This window comes from Telmatherina bonti (assembly GCF_933228915.1).
Source record: "Telmatherina bonti genome assembly, chromosome: 23".
In the NCBI taxonomy this organism is placed as follows: domain Eukaryota; kingdom Metazoa; phylum Chordata; class Actinopteri; order Atheriniformes; family Telmatherinidae; genus Telmatherina; species Telmatherina bonti.
Window position 1 is genome coordinate 24,012,768 of NC_136632.1, and position 15,486 is coordinate 24,028,253.

At 42.1% G+C, this 15,486-nt stretch overlaps 1 protein-coding gene across 3 annotated transcripts in view; it reads right to left on the reverse strand.

Annotated features, from left to right (window-relative positions):
* The window catches only part of abcc9 (ATP-binding cassette, sub-family C (CFTR/MRP), member 9), a 115,952-nt gene that overhangs the window by 35,244 nt on the left and 65,222 nt on the right, over window positions 1-15,486 (reverse strand). For all 3 annotated transcript variants that reach the window (XR_013771803.1, XM_079263455.1, XM_079263454.1), the window contains exons 22-26: window positions 9,876-10,013; window positions 9,661-9,786; window positions 9,437-9,536; window positions 5,309-5,382; window positions 4,723-4,905 (exon numbers count right to left, since the gene is read on the reverse strand). Coding sequence is in view for 2 of the 3 variants with exons in the window: in XM_079263455.1 (XP_079119581.1) it covers window positions 4,723-4,905; window positions 5,309-5,382; window positions 9,437-9,536; window positions 9,661-9,786; window positions 9,876-10,013 (621 nt within the window). In the remaining variant the exon portion in view is untranslated. The remainder of the gene's footprint in view (window positions 1-4,722; window positions 4,906-5,308; window positions 5,383-9,436; window positions 9,537-9,660; window positions 9,787-9,875; window positions 10,014-15,486) is intronic.

The following is a 15,486-nucleotide window of genomic DNA, read 5'->3' on the forward strand; positions in this document are numbered from 1 at the left end:
ATAAATATATATACATACATATATACATATATATGTATATACATATATATATAATATATATTTAAATTCAAGAAAACATTAAACAAAATTAAAAGATGAAAAGAAGAAAATATTAAACAAACAAAATAAGAAAAACTAACAAATATAAAAAAAAATAAGAAAAACGAAACTAAATAAAACAAAATACAATAAAATAAAACGAAAAATGAAACTTAAAATAAAATGAAATAAAAAGAATAAAACAAAACTCAACTAAATGCGTCATCTTCATCATCTTCATTTTCAGCCACTTATCCGGGGTTGGGTCGCAGCAGCCTAAGCAGGGAAGCCCAGACTTCCCTCTCCCCAGCCACATCTGCCAACTCTGCGGGGGGATCCCGAGGCGTTCCCAGGCCAGTCGAGAGATATAATCCCTCCAGCGTGTCCTGGGTCTTCCCCGGGGTCTCCTCCCAGAGGGACGTGCCTGGAACATCTCACCAGGGAGACGTCCAGGAGGCATCCTGACCAGATGCCCGAGCCACCTCAACTGGTTCCTCTCGATGCAGAGGAGCAGCGGCTCTACTCTGAGACCCTCCCGGATAACCGAGCTCCTCACCCTATCTTTAAGGGAGAGCCCGGCCACCCTGCGGAGGAAACCATTTCAGCCGTATCTATACGAGATCTCGTTCTTTCGGTCACGACCCACAGCTCATGACTATAGGTGAGGGTAGGAACGTAGATCGACTGGTAAATCCAGAGCTTCGCCTTCTGGCTCAGCTCCTTCTTCACCACGACAGACCGGCACAGAGTCCGCATTACTGCAGACGCCACACCGATCCGTCTGTTGATCTTGCGCTCCATCCTTCCCTCACTTGTGAACAAGACCCCTAGATATTTAAACTCCTCCACTTGAGGCAGGACCTGACTCCCGACCCAGAGAGGGCAATCCACTCTATTCCGACTGAGGACCATGGTCTCAGATTTGGAGGTGCTGATTCTTATCCCAGCCGCTTCACACTCGGCCGTGAATCGCTCAAGTGAGAGCTGGAGATCACAACAAGGTGAAGCCAACAGGACCACGTCATCTGCAAAAAGCAGGGCCCCAATCCTGAGGCCACCAAGTCGGATCCCCTCAACACCTCGGCTGCGCCTAGAAATTCTGTCCATGGTCCACGGACGTGTCCTTGTCCTTGGGGATCCCGCCCCTGGTATCGAGGTGGCGCCGGCCCGCGATGGTTTTGCTCTGGGCGAGCGGGGCCCTCTGTGTCTTGGCCGGGACTCTGCCCGGGGGAACGGGTGGTCCTGGGGCCTGTGGGCTGCCGTCGCCCTGTGCTACCCGGTGCCCCTGCCTCGTCGTGCCAGGTGGCGCCTGTCTGGAGGCTTCCACTGCTCTGGGCTCAGGGGACGGCGGCTCTCTCTGCTTTGCCTGCCTGGGCTCTGTGCGCGATGGGCTTGCTGGGCCCTGGGGGCCTTGGGTTCCTCCCCTATGCCTCGGGTCGTGGTCGTGCTCCCCTACAAGCACTCAGCTGATCTTTGATTGCATGATCACAGGTTGAACACTCACACGTGCACGCCCAAAAAGCGCTCATCTTCCCATCTGCTTCCTACAAAATGTTGCTGATGACTCTCTGTAGGTATGTTTAATAACGGTTGGTATTGTAATTGTTATTTTATGAATTCATTTACTTTTTTTCTTTTTCTTTTTCTTTTTTTTTTTTGTCTGTTTTTGAATATTGTCACTATCCTACTTATGTCTTGTTGTATTTTTTTCAGTACTTTGTATTGTTTTGCAAATACTATAACTTTAGCAGCTTAGGCACGCCTTTCTTTTCTCTCTCTTTTTCTCCTTTCATTTCCTCTTTTATCCTCTTCCCCTGCCAGGTCCAGCTCGGCCATATCAAGACTGACGATGATTGCAAAAATGAAAAAAATAAATAAATAAATAAAATAATTATCATAATAATAAAAATATTCAGATTATCAAAGGCAGCTATATACATGAGATGTCTCCCTTGACAGAGCAAATCTGTCTGGCAAAAATATGGCACGCAGATTGCTGTTCTGTATGCTGAGATGCTGGAGAGGACAGTTTAAAAAAAAACAAAAAAACAGGAAATTCTGTCCATATAAGTTATGAACAGAATCAGTGATAAAGGGCAGCCTTGGCGGAGTCCAACCCTCACCGGAAACGAATCCGACTTACTACCGGCAATGCGGACCAAGCTCTGACACCTGTCATACAGGGACCGGACAGCTCGTACAAGGGGGTCCGGTATCCCATATTCCCGGAATACCCCCCACAGGAGCCCCCAGGGGACACGGTTGAACGCCTTCTCCAGGTCCACAAAGCACATGTAGACTGGTTGGGCAAACTCCCATGCCCCCTCCAGGACCCCAAAGAGGGTATAGAGCTGGTCCACTGTTCCGCGACCAGGACAAAAAGCACACTGCTCCTCCTCAATCCAAGATTCGACAATCCGGCGGACCCTCCTCTCCAGGACCCCTGAATAGACCTTACCAGGGAGGCTGAGGACTGTGACTCCCCTGTAATTGGAACACACCCTCCGAAGCCGTTCTTAAAAAGGGGGACCACCACCCCAGTCTGCCAATCTGGCGGTACTGTCCCCGATGTCCACGCGATGCTGCAGAGGCGTGTCAGCCAGGACAGCCCCACAGCATCCAGAGCCTTAAGGAACTCCGGGCGGATCTCATCCACCCCCGGGACCTTGCCACCAAGGAGCTTTTTGACCACCTCAGCAACTTCAGCCCCAGAGATAGGGGAGTCCACCCCTACGTCCCCCAGCTCTGCTTCCTCATCGGAAGATGTGTTGGTAGGCTTGAGGAGGTCTTCGAAGTATTCCCTCCACCGACCCACAACGTCCCAAGTTGAGGTCAGCAGCTCCCCACCTCCACTGTACACAGTGTCGACGGAGCACTGCTTCCCCCTCCTGAGACGCCGGATGGTGGACCAGAATTGCCTCGAAGCTGTCCGGAAGTCTTTCTCCATGGCCTCGCCAAATTCCTCCCATGCCCGAGTTTTTGCCTTGGCTACAGCCGAAGCCGCTTAGCCTGTTGGTACCCATCAGCTGCCTCTAGAGTCCCACAGGCCAAGAAGGCCCGATAGGACTCCTTCTTCAGCTTGACGGCATCCCTCACTGTTGGTGTCCACCAACGAGTTCTGGAATTACTGCCATGACAGGCACCAACGACCTTACAGCCACAGCTCCGGCTGGCCGCCTCAGCGATAGAGGCACGGAACACAGCCCATTTGGACTCAATGTCCCCCACCTCACTCGGGACATGTTTGAAGCTCTGCTGAAGGTGGGAGTTGAAGCTCGCTCTGACAGGGGACTCAGCCAGACGTTCCCAGCAGACCCTCACAACACATTTGGACCTGCCAGATCTGACCGGCTTCCTCCCCCACCATCTGAGCCAACTCACCACCAGGTGGTGATCAGTTGACAGCTCCGCCCCCCTCTTCACCAGAGTGTCCAAGGCATGTGGCCGCAGGTCCAATGATACAACTACAAAATCGATCATCAAACTGCGGCCCAGGGAATCCTGATGCCAGGTGTATATATGGACACTCTTATGTTGGAACATGGTGTTTGTTATGGACAATCCATGACGAGCACGGAAGTCCAATAACAAAACACCATTTGGGTTCAGGGGGGGGGGGGGGGGGGACCATGCCTCCCAATCACTCCTCTTCAGGTCTCACTGTCATTGCCCAGATAAGCATTGAAGTCCCCCAGTAGAACAATGGAGTCCCCAGAAGGAGCACCCTCCAGCACTCCCTCCAAGGACTCCAGAAAGGGTGGGTACTCTGAACTGCTGATCGGTGCATAAGCACAGACAACAGTCAGGACCCGTCCCCCGACCCGGAGGAAGAGGGAAACTACCCTTCCGTCCACCAGTGCAAACCCTAATGTGCAGGCACCAAGCTGGGGGCTGATGAGAATGCCCACACCTGCTCGGCGCCTCTCACCACGAGCAACTCTAGAGTGGAAGAAAGTCCAACCCCTTTCGAAGGTACTGGTTCCAGAGCCCAAGCCATGCGTCGAGGTGAGTCCAACTATATGTAGCCGGAACCGCTCAACCTCGCGCAAAAGCTCAGGTTCCTTCCCCACCAGAGAGGTGACATTCCACGTCCCTACAGCCAGCTTCTGCAGCCGGGGATCGGACCACCAGGGTCTCAGCCCCTTGATACCGCCCAGCTCACATTGCACCCGACCCCTACGGCTCCTCCCGCAGATGGTGAGCCTTCGGGAGGTGGGGCCCATGTAACCCTTTCGGCTAAGCCCGACCGGGCCCCATGGGCGAAGGCCCGGCCACCAGACGCTCGCTCTCATACCCCACCCCTAGGCCTGGCTCCAGAGGGGGGTCCCGGTAACCCGTGTCCGGGCAAGGGAACATTTATGCCCAGGTTTGTCGTCATTATATATATATATATATATATATATATATATATATATATATATATATATATATATATATATATATATATACATATATATATATATATATTGTATTGCATTTAGTTGATAAGTCACCTTATCAACTAAATGCAATACAATAAAATAAAAATAAACATAAAGCAATAAAAACTTAAAACAAATCAAAGCAAACTAAATTAAACTATACTAAATAAAATAAAAATTAAATTAAATAAAAACTAAATAAGATAAAAAGAACACTCATAACAACACTTAAAAATGAAATAAAATAAAATATTAACTTTACCTTGGCATCTGGATTACGAGCAGTGGTGTGGGTGCTGTTTGTCGAGCTGGTTTCATTCCCAGAGGAGGTTGAGACAGCCAACCAATAATCGATGGCAACAATGACAGAGTGTTTGAGAAGTTTTGAGGAAACCATCATGAAGACCATTAAGAAGCCACCAGAGGACAGGTAACACCAGCACATCTGAGGAGATTAAAGATGCTGCTGAAACAGTCGATCAATCACACGGACAGCTGACAATAAAATAATCAAACATCTGATCCCCAATACAATGGTGGGAAGCGTGAGACTGTGACTTTTATTTCTGAGACAAAAGCTGGAAATATGAGAAGTTTTAAAACACAGAAACTCATAATGACGACCTTTTACATTTTTTAAACGTTACAAATAAAATGATTAACTGAATATCTGGAAAAACTAATTCCAGTGATTAAATGTAGATCTTGTGATCGGCAGGCTGGTCTTATTCAGTCAAAAAAAAAAAAAAAAAACAGATAAACTCCCCACTAAACTCTACAAAACTATCCTGGCTGGTTATCTTTATAACAGCTTTAGGAAGCCTGATGGGTGGTGAAGGCTGTGTTACCTTCCAGGGAATCTTTGATCTTCTGTTGGTGGTCGTGGACATATTATCATCTTCTTCTTCCTCTTCTTCCTCCTCTGTTATAATTACATTAGATATGCAACAGTGTCAGCTATGAAAAGTATGGTTAATGTTTTCATCATCAAACCAAATAAACCAGAAGAAAACATAATCACAAATGAAAGTGATTTATTCTTTATTTTAAATATGCAGTAAGCCAACAAACACCTGCTACAGGAGCCATGAAGGCCATTTTATTCAGAACAACTTGCATCTGCTATCACAGCCGAAGACATCAGCATCATTGATAAAAGTCTGATTCCTTGCTAGGCTTCTTAGAAAATGTGAATAGTAAAAAGGTTTACCATAAAATGAAAAAAAAGGTGGTTCCTTTTCATAGAAGACTTTATGCACATCAGTAAAAATGAAAATCAACCTTAAAAACCACATGCTAGGGATAAAAATGAGGTGGTTTGCCATCTTTTTCTGGTCTAAGCCATGTTACTGAACCATCTTCCCACATTTACTGCATTACAGATAATCCCAGAGGAGAAGGTCAATCCTGAAGAGTTCCTTTGACTTCCCTTGCTGATGTCCACATGGTTAGTTTTTCTTGAAGTTTAGTTTCTCTTCGGGGTAACTACTACTTCTACTGAATCACTGTAATGAGCAGTGTAGCCTAAGCCATCATGGTCTGCCAATGACAGTCGAGTTTATTTGCTGGTCTGATGAGTCTCCTCTTCAGCTCAACATTCAGATGGTAGGCTCAGAATCTGCTGGAAACATCATGAAAACATGGATCCATCCTGCTGTCAGGATCAAGGCTTCAGGCTGCTGCTCGTGTAATGTTGTGGGGGTAAGCTTTCTTGCCCCACTTTGGGGCCCTTGTGACCAACACGTCATGGTTTAACCTTATTGTTGGTGACCATGTACTTCCCTTAATGAGCACAATGTAGCATCTTCTGATATAAACTTCCAGCAGGATGATGCACCATGTCACAAAGCTCACATCATCTCAAAAAGATATAAATATCAAAAATAAAACCGTAAGCAAAAATGAAGGATTGATGCATTGCAGCTGATGTGATAGAAGTGCCTCACCACAATCGAACTGTAGTCGCCCCCACCATTTTGAGTACCTGAACTGGTATCTGGCGCTACAGTGGCTCATTCAGGTTGTCAGAGATGCTGTCGATTAGGGGTGGGAAAATTGAATCGAAAAATCGGAAATCTGGATTTTTTTTCTTCACAATTTTAAAATAAATTTTTTGTTAAAAAATTGATTTTTTTTTAAAGGGGTGCTATTATGATATTTCAAGTTTTCTGAGCTTTCTACAGTGTTACAGTGTTGAATCCTCATCAGACATTTGAACGGTACTGTTTTTTTTATCACCTAAACGCATGTTTGAGTTTGAGTTTGGTTTTGAGTTCCAGCACTCTCTCCGTTCGGTTTCCATGGCGACAAAAAAACGTGTCGTTTTAGAAAGTTTTTTTCTACTTGGAAATCCTTGTGACGTCCCGGGGGATAAGGTTCGGTGATTGGTTACCTTCTACTGGTTAACAAGGGCATGTACAAATACACCAGGCGGGTGGAAAACGTGGGATAAAGTTATTTCCAACGATGGCTGGTGAGTTTACCAAAGAGAGACATCCTGCTGCATTCGTTGCTGTGGGTTGCTGTTTTCCACTTCGTTTTCAGGCTCTGATTCAGGTTCCAACATGTAGGGCTGTATGCTATGTGTTGACATTGTATTTTGTTTTTTTTTATTGAGTTCATATTTGCCTAATCCTTCTGTTTATGAGATGTAGTGCAGTGGCGGGAGGCGGGGCTTAATGCGGAAGAGTCTCAATCCACTTGTTTTGCCCACAGGCTGATCTGACAGCCTACGGAGAGGGCCGGTCTGAAGTAAATAAAGCGATTTGTGGCAATAACTATCAATCCCGGCCCTTCTGGTCTCAGAAATATAAATAAATTAGCCTGAAATGCACATAATAGTTCCACTTTAAATAAATAAAATAATCCACATAAATTTTTTGTCATTGTCATTGTTTTTATTGATCTTTTTACTTGTCTTCTTGGACATTATAGCAGCAGAATGATGATCTGGCTACTGTGTTGTTTTTTCCTAACTGAAATCAAGAAAAATTACGAGCAAAAAGAAGTTGTTTTTTTTGTAAAAAAATTGTTTTTAATCTACAAATATCATCAATATTGAAGAATTTTGAGAATCACAATTTAAATCTAATCGGCACCCAAAAGAATCAAAATCTAATCGAATTGGGACAAAAGCATATCGTCACAGCCCTACTGTCTATATGCTGTGCAGTTGGGTGTGACAGCAAGAAAGGAGACCCAGAGATTTCTGTCAATTATCAAAAGAAGAACGTCGTGGAGTTGAGAAGTTGAGGAGTTGAGGGCAGCAGGGCGAACTGTTTGTACAGTTTACATTTTGTATCAGTTAAGCTTTAATGCAAGTTTGGAGAACTAGCTTTAGCTACTGCTAACTGGGTTTGATGCATAGACCGTATATGAAAGATGGAGCCTTCAGCAGTAAAAAGTGAAGGCTATGCAGAGGTGCATAAAATAGCAGTTCCCCCTTCATCCACTTGGGGCTGCAAAGCAGAGGAAATCTCCATAGACTCCCATGTTAAAAAGATCAACTTCACAGCAGAAATAAACATGTTTACAGCAGAAATAAATGTGTTTACAGCCTGGTTCAAAAATCCATTTTAGGTCTAATAGGTCATGACAACTGTGGGGGGAATGAATTTTTATCTAACTCGCCTAATTTAATCTCGAAATTCGGCATATTTAGGGGTGTGTCCTTTTGATTGACAGGTCCCCGACCTCCCGCTTCAAGTAAGAAGAACGTAGAACAACTGCGGTTTTTAGCCGGTTAACAACGTGACTTTGCTTTAGCCCGCTTACCTCCGTTAGCTCGGTTAGCTCTTAGCTACAGGCAACTCGGAGTTCAATCTATGTCAATCATCCACCATGACGCTCACAGCCCCCATTCAGCTCCACCTCTTTAATATTTCTATTTTCCGGATGGGACAACATGCGTGCCTCTACCAATGGTGACGGTAGGAACCGCCCACCGAGCTTCATTTCAGCTCTTCAGAAACCTACGGGTGACGTTACGGAGGCTCCATCCATCTTTTTACATACAGTCTATGGTTTGATGTCTTGTACAAATATTTCAGAAAAAAAAAACTTATAACAGTGAATCTGATTTGACACCTTGTGTGACAAACACATTTTTATCCGCATTTAATATGAAGATCTTGCTACAGAGAAGCTAAGCTAAGCTAAGCTACAGCTGTTAGCTTAGCTTAGCTATCAGTCTGCAGCATCCAAAGTTTTTTGTCCTTGAGATGCCATATTTTTGGGTCAATGTCCCAGCTAGCTGTGACAGCAATACGCATCTTTTTAAACTTTCAGACTCTGCATGAAGACGGGTTATGTATCAGGTAGATGTAAACATGAAGGAAAAATACGGTAGCTTGTCAGTCAGTCAAATCAAATCAAAGATACTTTATTCATCCCTGAGGGGAAATTCAAAGTTCAATACATCTTTGACAGACAGACATTTAACATTTATGACAGATAAACAGGTCCGAACTGAGAATTAGTCCATGCAACAAGTTTTGCCGGTGCCGCCTTACAACAGATAAGAACAGAGGTACATTAGGATCATAAGGGTCGAGGGGAAAAAAACAGGTAACCCCAGATTGTGCCTCTAGGTGGCCCAATGTTGGTTGTTGTAACAATTCGGCAGAAACACTGTACAGATTTGTGAATTTTTTGTTATATCTTTTCAGTTCTTGGGGATTAAAAGGAGAATTATCAATGTGCCTTACATTACATCTGCCTGATTTTAGCTGGAATAACGGAGCATCCGGCCAGAGAGGTGGGCGTAAAGCAGATGCGTTATTATGTCACGCTATTGAAATGCATCAAAGGACTAAACTGGAAAGAATACAGACTAACACAGAAGAACCCAACCTGAATGTAAAATAGTCTGATGGAAAAATGCCATGAAGACTAAACCAAATTTTCTTTGTTTAAGAGAAGTGGAAGAAGTGAAATTTGACTTTTCAGGTCAGAAAGTCCCATTAAAAATCTCTTACCTTCATCCTCATCATCAACTTGATTCTTGGCCTCTCTGGAATAGAAAGCTCTCCTCAGCGTCTTCCTCTCAAGTGTTGTTTGACTATCTTGCTGTATATCCTGGTGAACATCACAGAATAGATGAATAAAACCTGCACTGTTGAGCTTCCTGTTTTCCAGCAGACAGATTGTGTTTATAATATGGATGTCACCATGCTGACAAATCTGGAGTTTAGTTTCGTACCTTCTCCAGCTCCTGGTCCTGTCTGTTCATCAGAGTTTTCCAGTGATCATAAAGCTCGATGTCATGAGTCTGGATATCTTTCAGGGTTCCCTCTCGGAGCACAGAGCCGTCCTTCATCGCTATAATCTGCAATAAAAAGCTTATGATAAATGACTGATCCCCGATGAGGTAGACAGATATAATTGTAATTCTGAGCTTCAGATGGAGGGTCTCACCCAGTCTGCATGTATGAGATACTGCAGTTTGTGGGTGACCAGGACCACGGTTCGTTTATCGTCCTGCAGAAACTTGAGGATTCCTTCCTGCATCAGGTGATCGCTCAGGTGGATGTCCAGAGCAGAGAAGGGGTCGTCCTACAAGACGTAATGATGACACAGAGATGAGGATGAATCATGCAGAAAGAAGAGACATTCATGGCTTTCTAAGCCTGAAATACATCCAGAACTATCTCCATGGTGATAAGTTCGGACATTCTGTTAAATTGGCCTGCATGTGTGTGTGTTGGAGTTTTGTTTACAGAGTACAGCAGCAAATTTACGACTGATTTAACTATATTTAACTTCAGAAAGAAAGCTGGACTTAAAGTAGCTGCTGAGAGGAGGATGAGCTGTATTTGAACAGTTTTATTGAAGGGACACTGTGTAACTTCTGATCCGAACATCAGCCTAATGTGAGTAATAATGGGGGATTTCTAGGGTCAATGTGCTTGATGTGGGTCGGTGCTCCGAGGGGGCTGCACAGATGTTGTAACTTTGCTGGAGTGGATCCGTCATTCATGGGATGACGTGACCTGGAGCACTTTGCTTTACTCCCCTACTGGTCAAAAGTTACATGGTATCCCTTTAATATATGTATTTTATTAATAAAATTGTGCAATAAAATTTATTTATCATTTATTTAAAAAAAATTATTATCACTAGTTATTAGTTTTATCAGCTGATGTAAGATATCAGATAACATTAATTAGCACAAAGTGTTTCATTTATCAAAGGAGATCTAAGACAACTTTTATGGTGTGAAAAAACAGATAAAATGATCCATCTGAACCCCCACGCACCCCATCATGGGGAGTCTGAGCCTATGGGGAGTCCGTCTTATATGGAGACAGATCGGTCCCTCCTCCTAAAGTGTCCAGGCACAAAATAGTAAACAACAGAGATAGCAGGAAGCTAGCGGCTAGCCTTGCTGCTGCGCTTGCTGATCATTAAGTTTACTCACCGGATTTGAAAGCTCGAGTTCGGAAACATTTTGGTATTTATAGACATAAGAAAAGAAGAGAACTGGACAAGACCGACTGCATATGGAAGATTTTTAAAGTCATAATAAAATCTAATAGTAATACTACAAACATGACAGCAGCTCAGTTCGAGCCAGGTTAGAGGAGCTTGTTGTTCATAATGAGTGCTAACACACTTTCCCTGAATATTCCAGGGAAACATCTGATATATGTTGGATTTATTTATTGTCTCACATAAATAAAAGCAAGAGTAGATAAATTAGTTCAGAATCTTAAATTAATTGGTACGAAATGGAATATAAAGTAGCATAAAGGAGCCTTGGAGTCAGAAAAAAACCCAATTACTGAGACAAAGTGATGCATGAAAATCCTGATCGTCTTTCAATAACTGAATTGTAATACCCTGAATTGAAAAAAGAAAAAAAAACGTCCTTCCTGTGTGAAATCAATGTATTTACATCTGTTTAACCGGTTTTGGTGCTATATTGTACCATCACCTAACCACTGTGTTTAACAGGAAAGGTTTAGGGTCACCAGACCAAACTACGAAGGCCTAATTCCTTTATCAAGTTTGTGGAGATTATAAATGAGACATAACCCAAGTCTGATTTATGAATAAGACTTTTAAACCAGATTATTCACATGTAAATGAATTGGGTTGGAAATTGTGAATTAACTGAAATGAATTATTCTCCATTGTCTGCACATTTTAGCTGCAAAGGTCACAAGTTCTCCCCGTTCTCTCTGTCTAGCTTGTAAATATCCATATGCATGCTGTGAAAGGCTGTGTGTTATGTTCCTTTCCACCGTCTAGCACCAAACCCTATTTTGAATATTGGAAATCCAGCCACACCCCAAACTCCTGCAAAATATCCATTAACATCTGGCAAACAGGGAGGGTCGGTGATACACGTGTTCTATAGCACATTAATGGATGGCGTGTTTTGATTATTTGACGTCTTGCATGATGAGAGCATATGACGTATACACTCCATTCTAAGATCAGATATGGAAAGCACTAGTGACTGATATTTCAAAGAAAACATTCCCTTCTCATTATCATACATAGAAAGGGAACAAATTAGCTTTTATTAAGAGTCTTAGACATTACAAAGTGTCAGAAGGGTATAAAGGAATGCCAGTGATTGCTGTTAATGTGGAATATAAGCTTGGTGAGTAATTACAGCTTGCATGGCAACAGGAAATTACACTATTTAATTCAGAAAGATAAACACATGACACCATCGCAGAGAGCCTGGACAAGTGAAACTGACCTTGTTCATCCCAACAAACAGGCACTGCAATATATCGTCAATCACAGAAGACAAAAAAAAGAGCCAAAACAGTCCAGATGGAGTAACGGAAAAAATCTACAGCAAAATTTGCTCAAGCAAACAGTGCACACCCCTCATTGTTGTTCCTTTCTACTGATATGAAATAGGAAAAGCTAATATCTCATGTACCAGAAACTAAATGAAGGGTATTCTGTTTGGTCCTATGAGGGCCAAAATCCAGCAAGTTTTCATATTTTCCTTCTTTATTACACCTGAATTGCATTCAGTGGATTTAACAACCTATCAGGTTCTGCACAAAGACTTATTAATTTGACCCAGCTGTGTTGGAGCAGGGATACATGGAAAACCTGCTAGATTGCTGCCCTTGTGGGACCAAATTCAGTAAACCTGAACTACATGATTTCTAGATTCTACTGTAAAAAAAAGTGGTACATATCACACATGCATATCTCCCAATTTGATTTAATTTGATTCCAATTTTTTTTGGTGCCAATTTGATTTAAATTGCGATTTTCATGATTCCTCAATATTGCTGATTTTTGTAGACTTAAAAACAAAACAAAAAATGTATAAAACTTGTCCTTTTTCTTGATTTTAATTAGGAAAAAACAACACAGTAGCCAGACCATCATTCTGCTGCTATAACACCCAAAAAGACAAGTAAAAAGATCGATAAAAACAATAAAAATGACAAAAATTTTATAATGGATTATTTTTATTGATTTAAAAAAATCTATTTTTCAACAAAAAAAAAATCAATTTTAAAATTGTAAAGCAAAAAATCCCAACATTTGATTTTTTTTTTTTAATTTGATTTTCCCACCTCAAATACATATATATTCCTCTGATATTCAATCAATCCAGAGAAGAAGAAGTTGCTCTCTAAGACAAGATACAGTTACACCAGGAAATGATGACTGGTTTCTTTATGAAGAGGACAAACATTAAAACTAAATATTGGTGGTATAAAATGTGTAACCATGCCAGATTGTTGCAGTTTAAAATCCTCAACCCCTTGCAGGTTTCTCATCTAGAAAGAATAAAAGCTTCCACCTCTGTGTTAAATGTAAAACACCAGCAGGGAGGTACATGCATCAAGATTGGTCTTTGTGCAAAGATTCAGGCATATTGAGCCAATGTTTTGTAAGATGTAAGGATTTGATGCAGCACTGTAGCACTACATACTGTATGTTTTTTTTTTGTTTGTTTTTTTTTAAATCTATGAGACGGCGGTATTATTTGTACTTTTTGTAGCGGACTGTATAATAAGCCCTGTTGCTTCCACAGACTTTACAGTTGATTCAACATTTACAAATGTTCTGCATGTTGAACGGTTGTCTCTGACAAATTTTCATACATGCTCATGCTAAATGTATAGATCAAAGCCAGACTGTTACTTTTGTTGTCTGGAAAACTAAATACTTTCTGAATATCTTTGGAGGTATTGTTGGAAATTCAGACAACGACTTCATTACTTTGAAGACGCATTATGTAACTTTTTTTTTTTTTTTTTTACTGTAAAACTCCATGTTCCAGAATTGTTTGATGACACAGTGACATCTATCATGTGCATTTCTAGAGCTGCTGCTACCCAGCAGCATCACAAAGCAGAGAAACCGACACTATACAAACTTTTACACCTGACGTTGCGGAAAAGAAAGAAACAGACAAAACAAGAGATATCGTAAGATCGTCTTTTGCTAGTTGGAGAGCGCTAACAGGTCCGGTAGGATACAAGATGAATGCTGTATTAGCCGTCGATGGGAGGTGCTTGACGGGAAAATGGCAAAAGTTCTGTAGTGTGTCTTTAAAGGTGGGTTTATATGTTTATACCCGTTGCTACCTGGCCTCCCATGGGCAGGACATAACTAGGGATGCACCGATACTGATACCAGTATCAGTATCTCAATACCAAGTGTGTGTACTCGTATTTGGTATTAATAAAAGTGTACCGATACCACAACCGGTACCACACTGGTCAAGCCAGCGCAGATGTGTTTGATGATGTGCTTCAGATATGTTTTAAAAGAAATAAATGCCTTGAATGTTAAAATGTGACATTTTTTGTAACACTGATCCTCACTGTTAATTCAACAAGAGCCGCACTCAATACACTAAGACAAGAGGAAAGCCGCCAACTCTCCAAAAAAGCGTTCCCACGCTACGTATCCTGCTACGTTGCCAAATCAGGAACATTCAGCTTTTTAGCAAGGAATGGTAATCCTAAATATTGCATGGAGTAATGGCATTCTTATGCAACAGTATATGGTGAAAATACAATAATGCCTCTAGAATGTGGGCGTTTCTTTTTCAATATATATACGGAGCTACCGACGGAGCAGCTTGGTGGAGTTCGGTGCAGCTGAAATCAGCCAAAACTGGCAACTCTGACAGGGTCAGTTAGGGCCGTTAGGTCAGCAAAGTTTCTGCAAGCAGTCTGCAGCTCTTGTTTGTGGAGAGAACTGCAGCGTTGAGGATCATTATGACTTGTTTAGATGCATTTTCAGAAAGCCAGAGGCTGCTTCACGAGCCGCAGGTCAAGAGTCAGTGAGCCGCATGCGATGAGGAACGCGGCACTAAAACCAGATCTTTGTTTCAAAACCACACATTTATAGTTGTATTTAGGTAAAATGTGCCAAATCAGAATAAAACTTGTTGAAATTGTTAGATCTTTAATGTTATTATATTTATATTGATGAGGAAACATCAGCAAGGATGGGTCATTTATTACAACCTAATGAAATCTTACACAGTTATAACAGCAATAATAACCATAGTTACAATAATGTTCACATAAACAGAGTTGGTATCAGCAAATATCGGTATTGGCAGATATTCCGATTTCAGATATCGGTATCGGATCGGAACTCCCAAGAGGTGGATCAGTGGATCCCTAGACATAACAAATGACTATGCACTTCACTCAGTCTCCCTTCCAAGTACCTACATGTTGTTAGGGCTGCTTGATCATGGCAAAAATTATAATCATGATTATTTTGACAGAAACTGAGATTTTGATTATTTAACACGATTAAACATTATCTTTAACAACATGAATATAGTTAACATTAAACAAAAGCCTCAGACAAAGCAGCTGGTATTTCATCACCCTGAAGCCCTTTTTGGTTGTCACATAAAAAATCATTAGGAAAACAAACTAAACCAAGTAGAGAGCTCAAACAGGTTAATGTGGTCTTCTTTCTTTAAATACATTTAACTAGGGGAAAGCAATCAGCCATGTCGGATCATTATGAAAGAAATAACCACAATGGAGCCATATAGAGCTTTTGTGCT